The following is a 23,615-nucleotide window of genomic DNA, read 5'->3' as shown; positions in this document are numbered from 1 at the left end:
GGTCTTTTGTTATTTCTAACTAGAAATTCATTCCCTCTGTGAGAGAGCCTGACCAGGGTGTCCCTCCCACACCCACTGAGGTATTTCCAAAATCACATGGGAACCAAACTGATCAAACACAGAGGTGACTGTCAGGGAAAGACAAGAGAAGACACAGACAAAATGTGAATGATAAACCTCATCTCTTTCCAAAACTAGCTAAAGCAAGGAACAAAAAAGGAGAAAAGTCCCACAGGTTGGTGACTCCCTTCAGCACCCTGCACTCCCACCAGCACCACACACATGTTCCTCTTGGACACACTGGGTGCAGGGTGTGCTCAGCCCTGCACATGCACCACCTCACCTTTCATCTCCTTCATTTGCAGGACAGTGATAAGAGCTGAGAACACTTTGGCTTTGGTTTTCTCCATCATCTGCTGATCTGCCTGTAGCACTCCCTCCAGAATCTGCGTCAAGGAGTTTATGATTTTATCCACAGAACTCAACTCGCTGACAACAAAAAGGGAGAGCTCTTCAGATTAGACAAGATCCCTCAATAAATATACTGGCTTGACTGAGCTGTGTGGATCATAAGTTACATGATTCACACAAATAAAAGCAGTTCTTCCAAAGTAAAGTTTAAGTCACCACCTGGATCTCACAAAAGACATTCCACAGAATGAGAGAATGCATTTTCCCTTCACTGTGAGAATGAGACTGAGAATGCAGGACTAACCATCACAAAAGCTCTTTTGATACTTTTCACCAGCAAGCAGAAAGCCAAACCATAAACTGTGTTGCTACTAGAGATTCCACAGAATTTCAACAACAACCTAGGAACATTTTACACCCCAAAAGAAAATTCTATGAGAAGGCTTAAGTTTCCTCCCCAAATCACTTACGGGCATCTCTCTAGAGCAAAAGACTTAAACATAACCTCCCAAGTTTTTACTTCAGCAGTGACTAAAAATTAACCAAACAAAATACCCACCTCTTCCACTGTTTGAGCAGGATCAGAAGAAGGGTACACAGCATAGAGCCCAGCTGCAGGCAGGCCACTGACATGGGAACCTGGAGCTAAGGAGAAATACTGCAAGAGTTACAGCTGCAACATGTAAGAACACTTCAGAAATTCTCAGCCCAGGAATGCTCAGCCCAAGCACTGCCACCAAATGACCAGGTTTGCTCTTCAGCAGCACTGAGGGGGCCAGAGCCAGGACCCTCACAGGTCCACTCAGTGATGACAAGAATGACACATGCAAAATAAAGATTTATAAGCAGCTCATCAGTTCAGGAAGAGACACTTTGTTTCAGCCCAATTTCACAGGTCAAAAAAGCTCTATGACAGCAAGCAACTGCAGAAATAGAACCCCTCATAATACAAAGAAGATGAACAATTGGAAAATGAAAGAGCTGATAGGAAGCAGCACCTACCAAAACCTTGGTGCCATTTAGCACGTCCAGAAACAACTGCTCATGAACTGCAGAATCAGTCAGGTGCATGATATCCGCCTAGATCCACAAAGAGAAAAATCAAACAAGCACAATAAAAGATGCATCTTCTTAGCAGCCTAACATCAGTTCACTGTTTCAATCTATCACGTTTAGAACTCCCCAAATTTTGCAGCTGATGAGTTTTACAGAAATCACTGAAGTTTTTCATTAACCATGGGCAAGAAGTCAGCAATGATTAATTCCCTAATGGTGCATCCCTGCCTCACTTGACTCAGAAAAAGCTCTTCAGCATTACCTAATTACTGAGAATTGCTCTAAAAATTATTTACTACCTCCCTCCTCTGCTCAGACAGACAATGTGCTCATTTTGATCAAACAGCAGAACACCACCCACTCTAACCTCTTGTGCCACGCTCGTGCCAACGTGTGTTGAAATCACATATACTACAAAACTGAAAGGAAAAGCAGTGAATTCTTAGCTGTTGACACTGAATTATTCAAAATGATAGTATCAGACTGTCATGCCAGGCAAGAGGCAGCCCTTACATGGCTTGTGGAGATGATGAGCAGCATCCTCCAGGCCGAGATGAGCATCTGATACTCTGTCACAGAGGCACAGCTGGTGCCCTCCGTCTCTGCCACGTGTTGTGCCAGTGACTTCACGTACTCTGACCAGTAGGCAAAGCGCTTTTTGGTGGAGAAGTTCTTCAGCGTGTCTTTCAGGGACTGATCCAGAGAGCCCCTGACCAAATCAAGAGGAGAAGTTTATCTTCATTTATTCTTGGGTCAGAAAATACACCTCTTCTGAGATTCAGGGACACAGCTTGCAAGTGAAGGGTTTTCCACATATTAGACCTGTGCAGGGAATCCCACTTTTTGCATCAAATGTGAAGGAAAAACATGATCTCTGAAGAAAATCTATGATTTTTTTTTTTTTTTAAGCAGAGATTTTAGTTAATCCTAACTTTTCAACATATTCAATGTCAGTAATGTTCAGGAAAACAAATCAAGTGGGAGAAAACTACTAAATGTGATTCAGCAACCAATACAGAAGGTTTAGTTAGCTTAGTTGACAATTAGTTTTAACAAATACTGTATATTCTCATTCTAGGATACAAGGAAAATACTAATACATTCTCACCTAAAGGTTGCAAAAAGACTAATATCTTTCTGCAACTAGTGATTGCAAGATTCTGAAATGCATGTTTGCAATGTGTTCATAAATCACTCCCACATTTTCACAGGATTACATGTGCTTTGTCCCTCAAAGCCCACTTTCTGTCAAAAGTTAACACACAGAGTTTAGACAATTAAAAAGTACAGGGATGAGGGAGAAACTCCCAAAGACTCACTTGACAACATAGTAGATCTCCAAACAGATAATTTTCATGATTAAGGCACAGGTATCCAAGACACTGAGCTACAAAGACAAAAAAAAAGCAAAATCTGAGCTCTGAAGAGTAAGTGGAATTCTGCTTTATCCCTATCACTTGGGATGACTAATACTCCAGTTGTGCAGGAGACTTGTTTCTCCCACAATAGCAATAGTTATGTCATTTGACCACGGATTAGTGACAGTAAGGACAGAATGCTGTGTTCAGAGCAGAGTTCAAACTCTGAGAGCACTGGGCCTTCAGAATGAAGGGAAAAACTCCCACAGAAAGGAAGAATAACAAGAACCTGATCGATTCCTGTGTGATACCAGTCAGCCTGAGCTATGGATACACTTCAGACAGCACAAATTCCACCCAGTGAGTGTCACCACAGCTGTCAGGAAACATCTATTTTTGTCTGACATGTGAATTAAGGGCAGAGAATTCAAAAAGTACTGTACAGTCATGGCTGTATAGTCTCTGCAAAGCTAGAAAACATTCACTTCATGTCCTGTGTTTAACCAACTTGATCATAGAAAGCTGCAAGCAGAGGGAACAGCCACACACATCACTTAGAAACCATTTCTGAGAAGTGCATAACTCCCTTCACTGTGTTTGGATGTAACTCACCTCTGATGATTCGGAAGGCGGAGGAAGGGTCCCAAAGAGGGGATTGGTTAAATTTTCCCAAAACTTTGGCCTAGAAGATACATACAGAAGTACCATCAGTTACCTCTCCCATGCCTAGCAGCATTTTGACAATTCCAAACTTCATAGAAAATATGCTTTGGTAAACACAAATTTATATAGCTTTGTATGAAAGAAACAGAAAGATATTTGCTTCTGAACATGCACAGGGGGGCTTCTCATCTTGCAAGCTCAAAACCCACACACTGTATGGGCTTTGAGGCAGGGCACGCTAAGTCTAAGATGCAAATGTCCCTGAAAAGTGTGATGAACCAAACTTTTGGAGAAAGGGAAGGAAACTGCCTTGTAGAAAAGCCCCAACTCACTTTGTCCTCAGCACGAGCATGGCGCTGTCGCGCCGGTCCTGCCACAGCGCGTGCAGGAAGGCGATGGCAGCTCTGTGCAGGAGGGGAGGGCACCAGTACCTCTCCTGCTGCTTGGAGTCAATCAGCTCCAAGACCACTTGGAGGCAACTCCACTCCCCCAAGCTGAACTCCTAAAGCAAAAGGAAACAGGAGGTTACGTCACCACAGGACCACTGTGTAGGCACCTGTCAGAGCACAATGTGCTTAATTCCACTTACACAGAGAAACAAATCTGAGTATATGATGCTGTCATGTATTTTATATAGGACCACAAGGAATGCAGTCATAGCACAGGAGACACAAAAAAAAATTATTGGGAAATAGAATGTAAGCTAAACTGAGACTTAGTGTGGCCAAGTGCCTTCAAAAGGTCCCAGAAGACCTTGAACTGCAAAGCATCAGAGTGGGTATTCTGGAAAATGATATTGTCCATTGTACCCCAATCTTCAGCTTTCTCACAGCAAGAACATCACAGATGAGTGTTTTAAGGTTACTTAAAAAACACCCCCACAGAGAGTCAAGAGTGGGTCACAGGCATCCTTGGTCTGACTCAGCACGTGTTATTATGCTAACTCAGTATCTGCCTTGAAATACTGGGGGAAGTTTCTCTTTGGTTATAAGGAAAAACAAAACTGGGACAGCACCACATCCATTAACTGCAAGCACAAGCTGCATTTATCTTTACATTAAGCACACAGTAAGAACTACCAGATTTTAGAGACCGGTGCTGTAATCCTACTGTGAAAAGACCTTGGGCAAGTCATTGTACCTTTGACCCATCGCTGCCATCCTTCACTTCCAAGTTCAGAAACAGCTCGATGAGCCCAGGCTGTGTCTCCACAGCCACCGTGAGGAACTCCAGGATCATGACCTTGATGCGCATGTCCTCGATCCTGCTCTGCAGGTGGGTCAGGAAGGCGTCGCGGATGGCGGCGGCATCGCTGCCCAGGCAGGCGTACACGGACATGGGAGCGACCTGCACAGGGACACAGCACCCCAGGGAAAAATAACCACCCTGTACAGAATGCTTGTCTAGATAAGAGGTGATTTGCACTGTCATGAACCTCCAAAATATTTACTATTCAATCTGTGAGGGGGTACTCAGAAGTAAGTTGCCACCAAGCGGGAAGAAAGCTGCCAAGTGATCCAAATTTTCGTCTTTGGCAATTCTGGCCTATCCCTCACCTATTTCTCCCAGGTTATCGAAAAATTAGAAAGAGTAAAACAGCTTTGGAATTGTATTTCTTGAAATAAATAAACCCAGAGCTGGATTTATATTTTTTAAGAAAACTACAAATACTCAGAAGTTTAGTAGCCAAAGAGAGGAAGTCTAAAAGGTTTAGTAAACCTAGAGTTTGCTTTTTAGTAAGTCTAAAATTTGAAAGGTCCTAATAAAAACTTAAATAGGATGCTCTTCTCAGTAAGATGTTAAAATTCCAGGTAGAAAAGCATAGGAATTTTATCTAAGATTCTGACTTTAGATAAAGTTGCTCAAAAATTGGGAAGAGATTAACTGGAGGTGCAAATACTTTGCAGATAACATCCCACCCATGGGAAACTTCTCAGTGAGTGCTGAGTGACTTCTGAAAACAGCAGATTAGGTTAAAAAACTAAAGTGCCCTTTAGGTGATTTTTGATGTGCTCTACCTTACAGCTGTCAGGCCACCCTGCTTCAACTGACTTGATTAAGCTCCCTGATAAAAAAAAAGCCTGAAGAAATTATGTGGAAAGAATTTCAGTGGTGGAATCAGTCACAAGGGGAGAAGCAAAGGAGCACTGGTGTGTCTCGTCTCACCGTAGCCAGTCGTTTGAGCAGCTGGATGGCCAGGCGTGGAAGTGCAGGGTCGTGCTTGTGGTAGATGTATTTGGCCAAGACAGCAATGAGATTGTTTCCATGAGCACCTGGAGAGAACACAATCGAAATCAAAGAGAAGAAACAGCAACAAGATATAACTATTTACCAAATAATGATTTCCGCAGCAGAAAGTTGGAACTAGGTTGTTCTCCCAAAAGAACAAGGCCTGGGTCCAGCCAGAGGCACTAATGGCAGCTGATTTAGTATACTCTGTAATTACACTAATCTCATTACAAAGCATCAAACAATAAGCCATGTTTGATTAATCCTTTAGAAGCTGTCCCAGCGGGGCAGAACGCCTCAGAGGAGGGAGAAGAGTCCTCCTCCCATCACTAGCAAGCACATTTTGGAAACCTTAACTACTGTTTGTAATGAGACACACACTGGCATTTGCAAAGAACCCAAAAGCACAGCTCCCCAGGCTGCCCCAGGGAGGAATACCCACCATGCTGAGTGAGTGCCTGCTCCAGTGGAGACACCACGCTGGACGGGGGTTTGAGCCGGATGACGTTGTTGGTGACGGAGAACGCCAGCTTCACTGTCTGGATCAGCAGCTGCCCCTGGCCTTGGGACTCGTCACTGTGTTCCCAAAGGAAACCAAAGTCACTGTGTTGACAATCGACATTTATTATTTGCACAACATTCAAAGAGGAAACTCAGCACTCCATGGGGGGTTATGTTTTCACTCAAGAGTGTCATGTCAGCACACAGAAGATGCCAAAACAGCCACACCCCACTCACCTGCTGGACTGGGAGGCCATCACCATGTCAATGGTGTCCACCCCAATGCCCATGATGTTGATGACAGCTTGCCCTGCCTCCGTGTTGGCCAGGCTGAAGATGCACAAGGACTGCAGGCTGGGAGCATTGCTGGGACACACAAACACAGGACAGAGTCACGAGGAGCAGGATTTTGCTACCCAGGACTTAAAAAACTACCACAAAGTAACCTCTTCATTTCTACACCCCCACTGTCCTTTCCTTTATTCTCCCTTCTACTTTCATGACAGCAGCTAAACCAAATAGGAAAAGTGGATGGCAGTCTGTCCCAGGAAATCTAGGTACTTTATTCTCCTTTTCACCAGGTGTTCTAGAAACCTCTGTGGTTTTGTCTGTCCCTAATCTTTTTCTACCCTTCCTGTACTCAGTAATGCAGCAAAGAGCTGAAACCAGCACTACACAGCTATGCCAGCTCCCTCCTAGTTGTTTGCATTTCAAAACTGACACAGAATAATAGTGAATTCTGCACTGTTACCAGGTTAGTGCAGATCTGAGACCCATCAGTTGTCTTACCTGCTGCGAGGATCCATTTCAGGGCATAAATTCAGTATAGCATGGATTAGCTGCAGAATTAGGCACCCTAAAACAGAGATAAAATGGGTCAGTCAGGTTTTGAGAACTTCTGCCTAGTTCCTACTATTTTCAAACAAATCACAGCATCTAACAATACCAGAAGACGTACAATACAAATCCCAAATGGCTGCCAGAAAAGGTATGATAAAAAAAGAAGAAAAATTCACACATTCTGTTGAGAAGGTGGGTAATCCTTTCTATTCCCTTCTCCTCCCTCTTCCTCCTTCAAGATCCTTACCGATTTTCTCTCTCACTCCATGAGAGTTGTATCTCCATTTGTGGTAATTTGGTAACATCTCCTTCAGGACAAACACGATGCAGGGCACAAGGCCTTGCCTCCGGGTGCTACCAAGTTGTCCCTAAGAGAAACAGAAATGTTATTTAACCAGGAGGGGGACAAAGGACAAGACAACTGCTGCAGAAAGATATGCCTTATGTCACTTCCCTATCACACCAGCTCACAGCTGGTGTCACATCAGAGCATTCCAGCAGCACTCACCCGGACAAGAGTCGTCACGAGGTTCAGGAAGGAGATGGTGACACTGTACTCGCCCTGGGGCTGTTCTATGCTCATCAAGAGGTTCCCATAGCCCCCAGCATTCATTCCCTCTGCACTGTGGAAGGAGCAATAGGGTTCATCACATGAATAGCAGGATTCTGACACGAGTGAGAGATGCCAGGTGCAGAGACTGCACACTGGGAAAAAGTTCTTATGACATGTCAGGCAAAAAAAGTGGGGAGGGATCATGAATACCTAATCATGTGATTCATACTGGACAGTGGATTGGCAACAAATGGTAAGAACCCTGTGTGGTGAAGGTCAGTCCAAACCTGCACGGGAAAAGGTACAGATGTTCCCTCTCATTCACCTATAAATGTCTACCAGTTCTCACACCCAGCAAAAACAGGTCCTTCCCTCACCTTGGCTGGCATCCGAGCAGCCAGGACTGTCAAACAATTGACACAAGAGGCAATAACATCCACAGGGGGAGAGATTACAGTCGTTAGCCTACAAAAGAGAAACACACGCATGAAATGCACTGCCACCTGTGGTCTAGCCTATTTACTGGGGTTTTTAATCAAAAAAGCTTCTCTCTCACTGAAGAACACATGTATAACATCTAAGCAGGTAAATACAGACAGCAGAGTCTGCACTTTCAGTCTAGACTTCCCACCTCCCCCTCACACCTGAGTCAGATCAATTTACTGCCAGAGGCAAGGCTGGCAAGACAGCAGGGTGTCACAGAGAACAATAATTATACAGCAGAACATTAATTCCCTGGCAATTAACTCTAGGAGGAGCTAATAAGTACAACTGTTTTAACACCTAGGAGTTACTGCTCTAACACTATGTTTTATCCCCCTCCCATGTAAATGTAGGTACCAATAAAAACTGCCTTTAAATGGGTAAAACTGTACAACATTCAGGAAAGAGGTGGAAGGGGGGCATTCTGCTGCAAACAGTGTGTAGGCAGAACAGTCTTGAGAGCTGAACACCAGTCTTGGGGAGTTCAAGCACTGACACTTCTTGCAAAGCTCTTGGCAAAATCAGTAATTAGCCATTCTTCCAGCTCACTGTACCTGCTCAGGTACCTCTGCTGGCAGTGACTCACCTCTGCAGGAGCATGTAGATCCGTGATGTGATTGGAAGAAGGCAATCTGCTATTGATGCATCAGTGCTGATCACTTTATGAACCAGATCAATTATGGGCTTGACCCTCTGGCAATGCTGAATCACATCTGGGTAAAGAAAATCAACACTAGAATGCAAAATTGTACTTAAGCAGTAATCAAACCTGGAACAATGAACATTATTCTCACCACAAGCCTCCACAATCATTCCCCATACCAAAAAACATTTATTTTATTTATTTCAACTTTCTCCTCATCTAAAATGTATCTTGTCTCACTACATGGTCTTACCATGTAGTGAATTTTTTTTGCAGTGAATTTTACAGAATAATCATCATCGTCAGGTCTCTGGTAAAATATTCCATGCTCTTTCAAAAGTATTCAGTCCTACTACTAACCTCTAATCGATACCAATTAATAATGATTTATTCTTTTATACTCCCAGCCTGTCTCACCTGCTGTTGATACAACATGGAGCAGCATCTCAATCTCACAGGTGAACAGTGTCCAGCTGCTGTAGGAATACTCCCACCGTACCAAATAAGCCCGATCATCCAGCATCACCTGGCCCACTGTTCCCTGAGGTATCCGTAGATTTGTTTGACCTAATCCTAAAGATCGAAAAAGCAGATGAAAAAGTCACAAATTAGTTATAAGCCAGGTAAAGAACTGAATTCCCCAAAGCATTTCAGTAAGTAAAGAAGTGCAGTTTCCTTACCAAGAGGATAGAGTAGTTTTGGGGCCTGTCTTCGCCACAGTGTCCCGTCTTCATGGGAGATCACATCCGGAGGTTTATGCTTGTACAGTTCAATATAGAAGGACATTTTATCCAGGAAACTGTATACCTGCACCAGAGAGAGCTTCAACAATACAGCCAAAGAGCCAGAGCTTCTTAAATATTAATCAACCAGGTCATCTCCAGGAATCAGCAAGTTTTGTTTTTATGTACAATATTCTTCTAATACATCGACCCTACCAAAACACTATTACACAGCCCATGTGTCCAGACAAGTCTCATCTAATGAATCAAGAACTTCTTATCAGTAAAGCACCATGCAAAAACTAGTCAGCATCTTCATCTTGAGCCACAAGGCTTGGAAAGATTTCTAAAAGCCAGACAACAGAGTCCTGCAACAGCACAGGGCTAATGTCTGTTACTTAAGACTGCAACTGAGATAAGCACATGTAATGGAAAGAATCATAGAGCATTTCATCCTTGTCTTGGAATAAATCACCTCCCAAACACCAAGAGAGATCCTGTACCTTTTTTGCAGTAGATTTATCAGATACAAGGGCTTGGAGCAGCTGAAGGAGGGGAGTGAGAAGATGGGGGAACATCCCACACACACTGTCCAGGATAATACCCAGACCTGCAGTAGGTTCCTGGTGGTGGAAACAGAAAATAAATACCTTATTACTAAAAAGAAAAGCTAAAAGGGTCTCAGTACAGCACAAAGCTACAGTTCCTTTTTAAGCTGTGCATTTAACATTAATCATGCACGAAAGTATCACTCCAGTCCTTGCACAGACTAAAGCATGAGGCAGTTCTGCAAGTATAAGGCAAGAAGTAAGACTGTAAGGCATTACATGTCATCCTAATTCTGTGGCAACAAAAAATAAGCAGGATGCTTTTGCCAGCAGTTAGTTCAATCCTTGCAGCCCCAGCCCTGCTATCAACTATCACCTATATTAAAACTCGCTCCAGCATCCTTTTCAAGAGTAAAGCCAAGGCTGTACCTAAAAGGCAGGAAAGGGCAAAAGTAAATCAAAGATAGATGCAAAAGAACTTTAGCTCCTCGGGCCCTCCTAGAAACCAGCTAACTAAACTCTATCAGTCTGTTCCTTTCCTATAAGAGAATCTTTTATCAGGTCTTAGTTATAAACAATTTGCCAACACACTCACCGTCTTCCAGAAGAGCTGAGGAATGCTGGAAGCTGCCAGAACTTCACATGCAGCATCAATTATATCCTACAAAGGAAGAGGGGATGGAAAAAAAATCAAAGCTACTTTACACAGCGGGTTTTCATCCCAACCAAGTTTTGCAACATTTTTGGAATTTAAGTTTTCATGTTCACCCACCAAGATGTAACTATTTCCTAGAGTCAAAACAGAAACACACCCCCAACATACCCAACCCCAGACCCCACAGCCAGCCCGAAGCCATGCTAAGCCATGCTTATCTAAGTTTGCAATTTAACAAATAATTAGCATCAGTTATGACAGGTTATTTTAAATTATTTTACAGATGCAAGGGGCCTTGGGTGCTTACCTGCTGATTGCCCAATGTATGTAATTCCAGTGATGTCAGGACAAAGGAAAGAAGTCCATAAATACACATGCAAGCTGTGCTGGCAGTGCACTGCAAGGGAAGAACACACAGAGCCATTAAGGGAAAGGCTGTGAATTACAAACACACTGCAACTCTACTCAACATGCTTTACACACTGAGTTATTGCCTTTCTCATACATCCTTGCTGCACAGGGGCAGCAAAACAGAGAGCAGTCATTACTTAATCTCCACATTAACATGGAATAGTTGACTGAAATGAGAAACCTTATCACTACCATTATCACCAGAAATGCCTTCCAGACAGCAAAATAAAAAAAGCACTTTTTTAATTTTGTGTTCGTAATTATTTATTTATTTTTATTAGGGATTCATATTTTTTATTAAGTGTTCATAGAAATCTAAATTATTTGCTGTCACTGGTTTCTACCTACAAAGTAGTTTACTCTCACACACAGTGCTGTCTAATGAAACCATACATAGAGAGTAGTGCAGAGTTAAATCATCAAGTACTGAAGATCCATAATGGCAAATACACCTATATAGGCAAATCAGCAAATGTGATTAACTGCAATCTATTCTGCTACAACTTACAAAGTTTTGTTTTACTCTTTGGGCATAAAAATCAGTTTCATTCCAACTTGATTCCTGATCCTCACTGGAAGAAGGCAAGATGACAGACCACACTTTACTGCACACTGCTTAAAACCAGACTTAGCTTGAAAGAACTGGTTCAAAATCATCCACTTCCTATCACAGCTTTACACCAGGAGCAGTTAAATCAGGAGCTCACATACAGGATTATAAGAAACTCACATTCTTGCCCCCACTGCTGAGGGATCGCAGCAGCTTTGTCAGGTACTGGAACACATTGAGCTGGATGGCAGTGCTGCCCATCCTCCTGATCACGTTGGTGGCCTCCTCGGGGTTTATGGTGTGACGGAGCAGAGCCCAGGCCAAGAGCACCGGAGCGTGATGGGAGACATCCCCCAACTGCAGCAGCTGATTGTCCATCTCCTGCACAGAGACAAGACAAAAGCAAAATAACTGACATCTTCTGAAAGCAGTTCACACTCAACAAGTTGATTGTGTCTCTCACATTATGTGGATGCCAGTTCCTACACTCGGTCAACAAACCCAAGGATCAGAAATGCACAGACACAGCAGTGCCTGGGTAATCACAACAAATTCTGTTCTCTTAGGCCTGACAAGGGGTTGGTTACTGTGCCAGTGCTTTACCTGGTGGATGTGCTCACTGTTGGCCATCTTGTGCTCCTCTGTCCTGTCATCCAAAGCACGCTCATGCAGGGAGTCGATTTCCATGCCTTCCACCAGAATAAGAGCACTAAAGTACCTACAAGCATGAGAAGAATGAAAACAAGTGGGTCAGAAACTTTATTTGAGAATTCAGGTGGGGTTTTTTAAACTGTAAGTGGTCCTTTAGTTCAGCTCTTCTTTGAAGCAATAAGAAATTACAGGCAGTTAAGAGCACATAATCCAAATTTTGTCTTGAAATTCTGGCATAGGACCAAATGCAATCTTCAGAACCACCATTTCTGGGTTGAACAGAGAAGAAAAAGTCACGAAATTTGAAGATAGCTTTTCCACCTTTGTAACTCTCTGCCACCTGGCAGGATTCTCATTGCCCCTCGAGTCATGTCCCACACAGCACAAGGAAGGCAAGACTGCCATTTGTTGGCAGACCCACAACAGCTGAAGTGACCCAGGTAAAAATACAAGTCAGAGAAAGCACCAACCTCCACACAGGGAGCATCCAGACCAGCCCAGGACTGTGAAGATACAATTTCACTTTACCACAAGACCATCCAAGGAGGAGTGGCACTGTATCTCCACTGCCAATCTTACCAAAGGCAAAATTATATACTAGATTAAAGTTAGTCTGTGGATACCTCTCTACTTTGCAGTCACACCTTCATTTTGCTGTAAACCTTCAGTATGACCAGAAAAAACTATTTTGCCTTCGTATCCTTTGTTTGAAACAGTGGTGATTTTAAGAGGCAGCAGCAAGAATGATAAATGCTTTTTTCCTGAGGAGAACAATTGTTTTGCTCTGCCCCCACTTCACAAACACACACAACACTTACCCAATACGATCCACCAGGTGGTCCATGCTCTCATCCACCAAATGCCTGTTGGTTTGTCTCGTGCCAAACCCCTGCTCTTTGAACATCTTTGCAAAGGCCAGCAGCTCATCAGGTGCCATTTCAAAGTATGCATAGTAGAGGAAGATGACTTCCAGCAGCATGGACTGTTCACGGAGGCATTGCACAAACCAACGGGACACCTGACGCTCTGTCTGCACAAAGGAAAGTTCCACCATCACAGGGCAGCAAAAGCAATCAGAGAAGTTCAACAGTCCGTGTAGCCAGCACTTGTGTCAATGGCAAGGAAAGCCACTATAAATACAAAGAGATCATGAGCAACTACACATAAATGGCTCTGTTAGCCCAGGGCTATCTGTGGATTTATGACAAGGAACAATATGTTTCATGCAACCCTCTGTTTCCGAGCAGAAGCGTGTTTTGTTAGAGAGAAAATAAATCTTATGTTTCTTGCACCAGAAGAAACATCCTGTTCGACTGCTCCTTCACATATGTATTTTCCAATGCACTACATATAAGGAAAGACTTCAAAGGTCAGATAAATACGAGTAAGAAACAAAGTACCATGAGATTTCCATGTGTTTCCCACGTAGGAGCTTCTGCTTTGTACAGCGCTTCAAACTGCTTCCGGTAATTCGGGACTAGTTCCTTGTCCAACTTTTCCACGCACTGGAAGTACTGTGCCTTAGAGGAACAAACAAACAAATGAACTTCTCACGTGCCCACTGGTGTGCTTTTCACAATCACAAGTGAGGAATTGCTACCTATTTAGCCTATATCAGTGGCATCGTGCCCAGGATTCCTGTACTCACTGTGTAAGGGTGTCTCTCATCCTGGAAGTAGGTGAGCAGGTGGAGGACGCAGCGCAGGATGCAGATCCTCTCCTCATAGTAGTAGTCAGCGAGCTGTGAGTGCACAGTGCCACCAGTATCAATTTGATATCGTGCCCAACTCCCCTGCACTTCCCTCTCCCATCACAGGAATGCAGGGTGCTCACACATTATTACAGATGGAGTTTCAACTGAGCAGTTTTTAAGTTATTGGGAAAAAAACCAACACTTAATTAACTTTACGGAACGCAATAAATCATGGCCACAAGGACAGGTCTATAATTACACTGTTAAGTAAGAAAACTTGGAAAAGAAAAGAAAAAAGACATCCCTATAAATCTCTGTCAAAAATTATCAGCATCCTTCCTTTCAGAGTTGTCACTTCAGACAGTAACATATGAAAATACAAGCTTTGGAAAACAAGGGAGTGTACATCAACCCTGCTAAATTCCCTCACATAGTCTAAAATTTCATTCCTCTAGCAATCATTAACACTGTTCAAATCTACATGCACATCCATCAATTTTAAAAGCACCTTTTAAAATTCGTTCATTACATGAAGGAATGCTTCAATTATTTTAAGGTTTTCCATAGAAATAAAGTGAGTTCTCTGCCAACAGATCTTTTCCACAGAAAAAAACAAATGGAAATGACTAACCTTCAGCATCAGAGCCTGACTCTGCCTTTCATCCTGAAGAACTGTCTGTAAACAAAACACAACAAAATAAAGACTTGTAGACAGATCTACTGACAAAACACATATGCACAAAAAAGACTGAAATGAAAAAAAGGCCATTTTTTTTTCCATTTCTTTTGGAAAGAGATTATGAAAGCACAAAGACAAAACCCTAATTTTTAACTGCATATTTATTTTTCATCTCCACTCTCATTCACAAATCTGTAGCTTTCCTGTATTCCTGTGATAGAGAGGAGCTGAGTTCCTGCAGAGATTCAAGCAGGAAGAGATAAGCCTGGATATCTGCTCTCACATTTCCTTAAAGCAGCACTGGAGCATTATAGGTTCAGAGCATAAAATCTACAAAGCCATTTCCGAGTCAGAACTCAGACTCACGTGTGCCCATGGGCATCAACAAACTATTGGTATTAAGGACAGATGTGGAGTAAACAGAACATTAATGGGAGCTATGGACCTTCAGGGAGTCCCTTGTTCCTCTGTAATCCTCTTGAAGATACGACTGTAACAACTGCACACTCTGCTCTTCATCCAGACCCTAAACAAAAGAAAGAGAAATGCTCTGAAATTAAAAAAGGCAACTGAATTCAATAAAGACTAAGATTCTCTCCAAATACTCAGGCAGCTCTTATCTTCAAAACAAATAATTTCCAAAATATGACAAAAGCACACTTTTGCACAAGGCAGATGCTTTAATCAGCACTTCTGTTTAAAACCAAACACACAAGCTTTGATGTCATTGAGCTGCAGGAGTTTAAATTCAGCTTAAAGAGCATCAGAGCCATTTAAACAAAGGTACCACCAGTCACTGAACTCTAAACCTGTGGCTTAAAGAAACAGAACTTCGCAGGTAAACTGAGAGGGTTGTCAAACAACGCAACTGATTCCAGGGACATGAGTTTTTAGCTGAGCAGTTGTCCTGGAAAACCCAAGACAGACAATAGCAGGTGCTGCTGCTGAAAAGCAGGGCCCTGTGCAGCAGGACTAGGAAAACCACAGCACCTCAAGGTCACTCCTCACTTTGGAAAAGTTTGACCTACAGCTTCAACATGTCATTCTAATATCCTTTAGATTATATTGAATTGAAAGGACCTTAAATTTGCCTCTACTCAACATCAAGAAGATTACTTATATATAAGAATCCCAGTAACAATTCATTCCAGGAATAAAAAATAACCAGATGGCAGCTTCACTCACCAAAAACTTGCTGACCCTCAGACCCAACTCTTTTAGTGGAGCAGCTACATCTTTATCAGCCTTAATTTTTTCTGCTGAAGTTGTACTAAAGAGAAAAGAAATTTTAGTTACTAAAAATGCAGCAATCCCAAGGACTGAACTAAACAGGCATAATTTCAAAGTCCTCAGTTTTATCAGTTTAAACTGAACATCTGCTTTTTCCTCAGTGGCCTTTCAATATTTCATACAACAATATTCAGCAACCTTCCCACCAGACAAATCTCAACATTGTTCACAATTTTATCACCATAATAATGCACATTATACTCATTCCACCTCTTTCAATGAGGGAACCTGGATGTCTTTCTGGGATGACTGAGTGTCAAGAGGAGTCACTTCTCCACAGGCTGCATGAGTGCTGCAGCTCACAAAGGCAGGGGTTAACAGCCACCTGACAGCAGTGACAGCAGAAAATGCTGTTACTTCTTTCTGGTCTTTATTTCATACCCAAAAATGTTATGTGGATTAAGTACTTTCTCTTGCTCCTCCTCTCCTGAAGTCTTGTCATGCAAGAGAGCAAAAATCTATTTTTATGTAATCAGAGATAAATATTCAACACGTTCCTCTATTTACTGGGAAACCTCACGTTAGAAGTTCATTTCTAAAATCAGGCAGTGACTGTACCTTGGTGGTTTATAGTATGACAGTCCCTCTAACAGCCTCTGCCAGTGCTTGTTCAACTCTGCAGCAATCTGGGCCTAAAAAAGAAACAAATACCACTGAACAGACTCCTCAAAGTGCACTACCAAGTACCAGATTTGTTAAATTTATAGAAACCAAGGAAATTCCACCACCACAGAGACAGGAACAACAAAAGACAGGTGTCTGTGACTCAGACTGATTCCAGGAAAGTGAGGCAGAGACCTGCCTTGCTAATCCCAGGAAGGGCAAGGAAATATGAGGTAATGGACTGGGTTCAGAAACATTTGGATTTCCAACCTCTGGGCAAATTCTTGGAAGCACAGGTTCCATCCCTTAAAATAAGGCAGCAGGCTGCACCACTCATCAACACCCCAGGCCAGCCAGTCTAGGAAGCAGCACTTGTGCCCACTCCAGAAAAGGAACCACCTTTTCCATACACCCTTCCAGGCAGTTCATGCAGCAGCTGTAAACAAGCAGTGGAAGAATGAAAAAGTAACAGAGACAGAGGAACAAAAAACACACTGAGGAAGAGGGAAAAACAGCAAAACAGTGAATATTTTCACTAATATTCAACCAGATGTACAAATGATGTATTTGGCCACGGAGCCCTTTCAGTGATGGCCAAACCTGCTCAGCAGGACATGGACTTACTGGTTCTCTTAAAGCTGATCTGCCCAGCAGAATTGTCCATAATTCTCTGCTGCTCCTGCAAACAACGGGAAAAGGTGCAAAGTGTTTTAATTATGACCATTATTTCAGGCTTCCTTTAGCTCATGCCTTTTCAAACTTGCAATTAACTCGGAGCAGATCACCTTGTAATACAAGAAAAATGATTTAAGGAACGTCAGCTTTTAGCTGAGGAGTTTCAGACGTCCTGGAAGAACCAAGGAAAGACCCAAAGAAGGTGACAACTGACACTGTGCACTCATATCAAAGCTTCCCATTTATATCAGGTTACCAGTTCAATTTGATTTTGCTACTTGGACGTTTGAAGGTCATTAAGAAGAAACTTAATGAAAGTACAGAGCAATATTTTATTCAGCTACATTCAATGCTCTCCTCCAAATAAACTCTTCCATCACAGCTTCATCCTCCACTCTAAGCAGAGCATAAACCTGGGTGAAGTGAAAAACTGCAATATCTTTACACAGCCCCCAGAACATTCACCCTCACCTTCTTCTTTCTTCCTGAGAACTCTGCAGAAAAGCCAACCTGCGCTATAAGGAATTACAGATCACATCCTGACCCTGGCACATACATCCAGAAAAGTAAGTCTCCCTTAAAACAGCCCAGAGAAAAGGTGCTTGCCAAAAAGAGTACTTCATTTAGACAAATTATTTGTTAGCAATGTATTACAAATGAGGAGGAAAACACCACAGCTTATCACACAGACTGTCTACAAAGCAAGAGCACTCACTGCCTTATTTTTAGAATAACATCATCAAAGTACCTCCCTGTGGCAGTGAAAGGCATCTGACACGTGGTGCCACTTGATGAATGGCAACAGCTATTACTTCCAGGACACTTATCAGCATAATTTCTCCCTGCTCATTCCTTGATAGTTGGGTGCACTTTCCTGACAGGAGCCTCTCCTGACATGGTCAGCACCAGCTCTGGGTTCAGACTCTCCAGGCCAGAGCACCCAAAAGCCCAGAATTTCACCAACGATTGAAGAGCAATGTCAAGGAAGCAATTCAACGAACCCCAGGTTCAGTTATCACGTTAGATTGGTACCTTTGTTTGTCCTGAGCACGTTTTTTGTCATTCGCTGTAAGAACCGAGCCCCAGCCCGGCAGAGCCAACCCTTCCATTTTTCACTCCCTCGTCCGTGAATAAACAGACCGTGTTTTGTTGCCCGTTCATTAATTAGAAGCTAAAGGAGGAAAGCTCTGTGTGCAACCACAACTAACAGTGGTGTTCTTGTCCCCTTTAGGGCTTAGAGGCATTCATTTAAAAAAAATTAGACACCAGGGAAACTTCAGAGCATAAAAACGTTACAAGAAATGCCAAAAATAAACGACAAGAGTTCTGAGGACAAACGAAGGCACCGATGTGAGGTGATCACTGAAACTGTGATTCATTGACACGCTTCCCACGTGTCTACTTTGACTTTTCGTTTGCAAGAGGTGCGGGAGGCGCAGCCCGGCCCTGGCGCGATCCCCCGCCCGGGGCAGCAGCTGCGGGGCCTGGGGGCACCTCGGCGGCGGCAGTGGGGATGGAGCCCCCCCAGCCCCGCCAAAGCAACGGCTCCCAGCGCGTCCTGCGCGGCCGCTCCCCTCGCACACCATAAAATACAACACAAAACCCCCGACACTCGCTCCCGCTCCGACCGTCGGGGCCGGGGGGTCCCTGAGGGTCCCTCAGCGAGGAAGGGGGAAGGGGGCGGGGTCTCGCCGCGCGCGCGGGGCGGGGGGGCGGGGCCAGCCCGGCGCGCGCCCCGCCGCGGTTAAACCCTCCCGGCGCCTCTGCCCCGCCGGTCCCTCTCCCCTCCCGGCCCCGCGGAGCGCGGCCCGCCCGCAGTGAGAGCCGGGGCCGCCCCTGTGCTTCCCCCCCGCCCGAGCGGCCGCAGCCCCGCACCTCGCGCTCAGCCCGCCCGCCGCCATCTTCGCTCCGCGCTCACGTGACCGCTCGCCCCGCCTCCTCCTCCCACGCCGCGTCACGTGGTGCGGGCGGGCCACGCCCCCTCCCCGCCGGTGGGTCATGTGACAGCGGCGGCGCCAAGATGGCGGCGTCCTGCGAGGTGGGTGCGCGCTCCGCAGCCGGGAGGCGGCCGGGGGATGTTCGGGGGATGTTAGGGGCTCTGCGAGGAGAACGGGGATCTCCCGGGAGTGCCTCCCACACCTTCCGCGGGCGGCTGCGGCCGCTGTCCCCTGCCGCAGATTCCCAGGAGTGAAGGCTGGGTTGCGGGTGAGGCGGCTGAGGGCACACGGAGAAGAGAGGGGGCAGGCAGGGGCTGCAGCGAGGCGAGAGATACCGCGCGTTTGGCAGCACATCAGTTGGTAGCTTTCCTGCCCAGGGCAGCCGGGAGGCGGATAGCGAAACGGGCAGAGAACGCTCAGTGTGGCTCGGATCGGGGCGTGACGGGTCCTGTTCCGTGATGAGAGAGCGGCAGCGCTGAGGAGCTTCACGCTACCTGAAAGCTGCGGAGAAGGGAATTGCTGCAGGCACAAGAAAATGAAATAATTCAGCAATTAAACGCATCGTGTTGCAGGTTCAGGGGCCAGAGCTTTCAGACATGCTGCGTTAGAGCAGAGACCTCACAGAGGGTGAAATTCTTGTCTCTCAGCCAGGCTGGGGGACGCCGTCATGTGCCATTATCGATACAAGAGCTGGGCTGCAACTTCAGCGTTGCCAGACTGAGGGGGAGGACTCTTACTCTTTGGCAAGTGGATTTACTCTGCCTCTTCTCAAATAAGCCTTAAGCTTCCCCCTCCCCAGCGTGCAGAAACAGCAGAGTGGGACCCCAAAATCATCATTATTTATAGGTACATATTGCCCAGACTTGTTTTTTTTTTAATGTATGATTAATTTCTTGTCTTGTTTTAACATAACATGTGATGGCAAAAGCTCACCCTGGGCCTGATCAAGCTATGTAGCAACAATACATGGAATGAAGTTTGGCAATCAAGTATTTCATGCTGTATGAACAAGGATGCCAGAAAGCAACCTATTAATAATTAAGAGTTTTCATTACAAAATCATAAATAACTAAACCTTGCAGACACACAGTGTGAGGGAGTTTGATGGTACAAACCTCAGTGATAGTGGTACTGAGATCTCTTGTCAGCTTCATGGTCTGGTGACACCATTCAACACTGAGTGAAAACCCAAAACAGAACTTTAAATAAATTTCTTGGGGAGCTGGTGTAGATATTGGCAATGAGACTTGAGGAGCAGAATTTAATGAGAGTTTGCTGCTAATCAGCTTAAGGCTGGGCCAGAAAGGATGAGGCAATGCAGTGTCTTAGTTGGGATACACACAACTGTATCAGCCATAACAATGCCAACAGAAATACAGAAACTGAGACCTTCAAAGGTCCTAAAAGAGGGGCCAGAATAATGGCAGAGTGTGGGGTTCTGCCTCAGAAAACAGGAATTAAGGTACTGACAGGGGGAGAGGATGTGCAAAAGCTTTAGCCTTTCCTAGGAGCTGCTCTCAAAGTAGTTGCTCTAAAAGTGAAGCTGCTCTAGCTGTTTGCTCTTTCTTTTCTTTTTAACAGGAATTACAGTAGCATGGAAGGGAATTCTTCCTAATGGACAACTGAGCACATCAGGACTCCTGAGAGAGATTCTGAAAGCTGGAATCATGCTGAACAAGCCGGTGCTGGTGGAGTCCCTGGTGGTGTTTGCCATCGTGCTCTCGGTGCACGGGGTGGTGTGGGACCGGTTCTCCTGGTGCGCCCTGGCCTTGGCCCTCCAGGCCTTCTACGTCCAGTTCAAGTGGGACCGGCTGCTCCAAGGCGGGGGAGCCGTGTTCCAGTTCCGGGGGGCGGCCAACAGCGGCCTCCTGCCCGCCAGCATGGTCATCCCCCTGCTGGGAATCGTCATGAAGGAGCGGTGCCGGGCCGCCGGCATCGTGTACTTCGAGCGCTTCGGGGTCGTCGTGGCCTCCACGGGGATGCTGCTCGCGCTCTTCCTGTCGGTGCTGGCGGTTGGCATCACCAAACCCGTGCCAACCAACACCTGCATCCTGACTGGCATGGCCGGCAGCGTCATCGTCTACACCATGAAACACTCCCTGGCTGTCTCAGAAGTCATAGAGGTCCTGGAAGTGCTGCTCATCTTTGTCTACCTCAGTATGATCCTGCTGTACTTGCTGCCTCGGTGTTTCACTCCCGGGGAAGCGCTGCTGGTTCTTGGAGGTGTGAGTTTTGTCCTCAATCAGCTCATTAAACGCTCACTGAATGTGGTCGAGGGCAAAGGGGATCCCATTGACTTCTTCCTTCTGGTGGCAGTTGTTGGAGTTGTTCTCCTTGGTCTTTTTTTCACTGTGCTTTTCATTTTCATGGATTCGGGCACGTGGATCTCCTCCATGTTCTTCCACATGATGACAGCAGTGTTGGGCTTAGGGGTCATCATGCCTTGGCTGTACAGACTCATCCAGAAGAACCCTCTGCTCTGGCTGCTGCAGTTTCTGTTTCAGACAGAGACAAGACTTTACCTTCTCGTGTACTGGACCCTCTTGGCTGCCTCAGCCTGTGGGGTGGTTTTCTACCAGAACGCAAAGAGATCGTCTGAATCCAAAAAACACCAGGCCTCCACTATCACCAGGAAATATTTCCACTTCATTGTTGTAGCCACTTATGTCCCTGGACTCATTTATGACCGTCAGCTCCTCTATGTTGCTGCAGTGCTGTGCCTGGCAGTGTTTATCTTCTTGGAATACGTCCGGTACTTCAGGATCAAACCCTTTGGCCAAACCCTCAGGCATTTGCTGTCTCTCTTCTTGGATGAAAGGGACAGTGGCCCTCTAATCTTGACTCATATTTATCTCCTCCTTGGCATGTCCCTCCCAGTGTGGTTGTTCCCCAGATCTTGTGCTCCCAAAGGCACCTTGTCTGGGGCAGGAGCACTGGTCCCCTACTCTGGAGTGTTGGCAGTGGGGGTAGGAGACACTATTGCCTCTGTTTTTGGCAGTACAATGGGGGAGATCAAATGGCCAGGAACAAAGAAGACCTTTGAAGGGACAATGACATCTATTTTTGCTCAGATCATTGCTGTGGCCCTGATTCTGATCTTTGACAGCAGTGTGAATCTGAACTCCAGCTACGCCTGGATTCTGGCATCTGTGAGTTTGGTTTCTCTGTTGGAAGCTTATACCACCCAAATTGATAACCTGCTGCTGCCTCTCTACCTCCAGATCATGTTCATGGCATAGAAGCACTTCCAGGAACAGAGGTTTCTCCCTTCCTAGAGAAAAGTGGTACTAGAAAATGCACTGTAATGGAAGCTCAAAGCTGACCTAAACACTACTTTTAGTACAGCAGAGAAAATAGTTAAAATCAGAAATGAGACTTACTTAAAATAAAGGTTTTGGTTTGGTCTTGTTTCCCTCCCTGTTGAAAACAGCCTGAGTTAGGTTCTCACAGCAACAAATATGACTGATAAAAACAGCCTATGTTTAATAATCCAACTATCCAAGTTTCTTCTGGGGGTCCAGAGGCAAAGGAAGCAGAGGAAGAAGAGGTAAGTCAATTAAAGGGGAAAAAATAAATCAGCAGATCTCTCAGGTGTTGCCACCTCTGTATTGTACCTTGTTTTCCATACTGAGTCCTGCATCTTGTATTAGTGAACATGTGAACTCTCATTTCTGCATGAGCACCATGTAAAGCATGTTTGATAACAAGGGTGGGCACTCAGAGCAGGTACAAGAGTCCAACTGTGTCCAGTCCATCAGCAAGAGCCACAAACACAACTCCAAACTCAGTAGCTGCCACATCCATGGTGGGGGGGGAAGGTTTGGGAATGTCAGACACTACTCATTCCAAGCCCTACTAATAACAACAGTACATTTTTAGCCCTGAAGTTCTATTCAATGAGAAGAATGTTTTGTCTTTCCCAAGATTTTAATCTCTAAATCCATTTGGAATGAATATGGGTGGGGGGGGAAATAAAGCAAAGTCACAGCTAAAACTAATTACACATTAATTCTGAAAGCAGAAAATCTGTTCAAGTCAATAAAATTTTCTACTACTACTGCACTTTTCTACTTTTCACATTTTTTTCAGCCAGATGTTTAATTAAATAACTTATAAAAATCCTTTTATCAACAAATTGAGTAAAGCCATTGAATTCTGCCCACTTACTTAATTAAAATTACAACTACTGTTTTGTGGCCAAAAAACCCACCTCATTTTTATGTGTTAAACACTTCTGTACTGACAGTCTCTTTCACTGGTTTGCCAGGTGTCCACTAGAACAAAGCACACGTGGCCTCCCTGCCTCTGCCCTTCCCCTGAGATGTGTCCAAGCAGGAGACTGGCATTCCAGGATTCCTGTTTGCATCCTGAAGTTAACTTCTGACCCCTTTTTAATTCGCTTTTGGGAACAGTTTGGGGAGGGTCCAAGGTGCCTCACACAACACTGTCCTGCTGAGACTGTGT

The 23,615-nt window shown here is 44.8% G+C and overlaps 2 protein-coding genes across 4 annotated transcripts in view; one reads left to right on the top strand and one right to left on the bottom strand.

Annotated features, from left to right (window-relative positions):
• Window positions 1-19,199, bottom strand: part of NUP188 (nucleoporin 188) — a 26,424-nt gene extending 7,225 nt beyond the window's left edge. Inside the window, exons 1-34 of one of the 2 annotated variants that reach the window (XM_017810231.1) lie at window positions 19,090-19,191; window positions 17,164-17,218; window positions 16,810-16,975; window positions 16,495-16,568; window positions 15,832-15,916; window positions 15,092-15,172; window positions 14,599-14,643; window positions 13,923-14,015; window positions 13,675-13,794; window positions 13,093-13,304; window positions 12,227-12,341; window positions 11,804-12,004; window positions 10,970-11,059; window positions 10,603-10,668; window positions 9,963-10,082; window positions 9,418-9,544; window positions 9,155-9,310; window positions 8,681-8,807; window positions 7,989-8,076; window positions 7,822-7,898; window positions 7,567-7,681; window positions 7,306-7,426; window positions 7,008-7,074; window positions 6,456-6,584; window positions 6,160-6,293; window positions 5,655-5,761; window positions 4,629-4,835; window positions 3,821-3,990; window positions 3,438-3,507; window positions 2,787-2,854; window positions 1,981-2,176; window positions 1,414-1,491; window positions 971-1,056; window positions 344-489 (exon numbers count right to left, since the gene is read on the bottom strand). In XM_017810231.1, coding sequence (XP_017665720.1) covers window positions 344-489; window positions 971-1,056; window positions 1,414-1,491; window positions 1,981-2,176; window positions 2,787-2,854; window positions 3,438-3,507; window positions 3,821-3,990; window positions 4,629-4,835; window positions 5,655-5,761; window positions 6,160-6,293; window positions 6,456-6,584; window positions 7,008-7,074; window positions 7,306-7,426; window positions 7,567-7,681; window positions 7,822-7,898; window positions 7,989-8,076; window positions 8,681-8,807; window positions 9,155-9,310; window positions 9,418-9,544; window positions 9,963-10,082; window positions 10,603-10,668; window positions 10,970-11,059; window positions 11,804-12,004; window positions 12,227-12,341; window positions 13,093-13,304; window positions 13,675-13,794; window positions 13,923-14,015; window positions 14,599-14,643; window positions 15,092-15,172; window positions 15,832-15,916; window positions 16,495-16,568; window positions 16,810-16,842 — 3,604 coding nt within the window. In that variant the 5' untranslated portion in view covers window positions 16,843-16,975; window positions 17,164-17,218; window positions 19,090-19,191. Of the gene's footprint in view, window positions 1-343; window positions 490-970; window positions 1,057-1,413; window positions 1,492-1,980; window positions 2,177-2,786; window positions 2,855-3,437; window positions 3,508-3,820; window positions 3,991-4,628; window positions 4,836-5,654; window positions 5,762-6,159; window positions 6,294-6,455; window positions 6,585-7,007; window positions 7,075-7,305; window positions 7,427-7,566; window positions 7,682-7,821; window positions 7,899-7,988; window positions 8,077-8,680; window positions 8,808-9,154; window positions 9,311-9,417; window positions 9,545-9,962; window positions 10,083-10,602; window positions 10,669-10,969; window positions 11,060-11,803; window positions 12,005-12,226; window positions 12,342-13,092; window positions 13,305-13,674; window positions 13,795-13,922; window positions 14,016-14,598; window positions 14,644-15,091; window positions 15,173-15,831; window positions 15,917-16,494; window positions 16,569-16,809; window positions 16,976-17,163; window positions 17,219-19,089 lie in introns of both variants that reach the window. The other variant, XM_017810230.1, reaches the window with a different exon arrangement.
• Window positions 19,133-23,615, top strand: DOLK (dolichol kinase). 2 transcript variants are annotated; one of them, XM_017810232.1, is made up of 2 exons: window positions 19,133-19,252; window positions 20,733-23,614. In XM_017810232.1, exon 2 carries the CDS (start codon window positions 20,819-20,821, stop codon window positions 22,388-22,390), a length of 1,572 nt encoding a protein of 523 aa, XP_017665721.1. In that variant the 5' UTR covers window positions 19,133-19,252; window positions 20,733-20,818; the 3' UTR covers window positions 22,391-23,614. The 2 variants fall into 2 exon arrangements, with proteins under 2 accessions (XP_017665721.1, XP_017665722.1); XM_017810233.1 differs by lacking the exon at window positions 19,133-19,252 and adding an exon at window positions 19,324-19,419 and having other exon boundaries at window positions 20,733-23,615.

Source organism: Lepidothrix coronata, unplaced genomic scaffold, assembly GCF_001604755.1.
Source record: "Lepidothrix coronata isolate B3197 unplaced genomic scaffold, Lepidothrix_coronata-1.0 Scaffold28, whole genome shotgun sequence".
Classification (NCBI taxonomy): domain Eukaryota; kingdom Metazoa; phylum Chordata; class Aves; order Passeriformes; family Pipridae; genus Lepidothrix; species Lepidothrix coronata.
The sequence above is the reverse complement of the archived record's forward strand: the minus strand, read 5'-3'. Positions and strand labels throughout refer to the sequence as shown.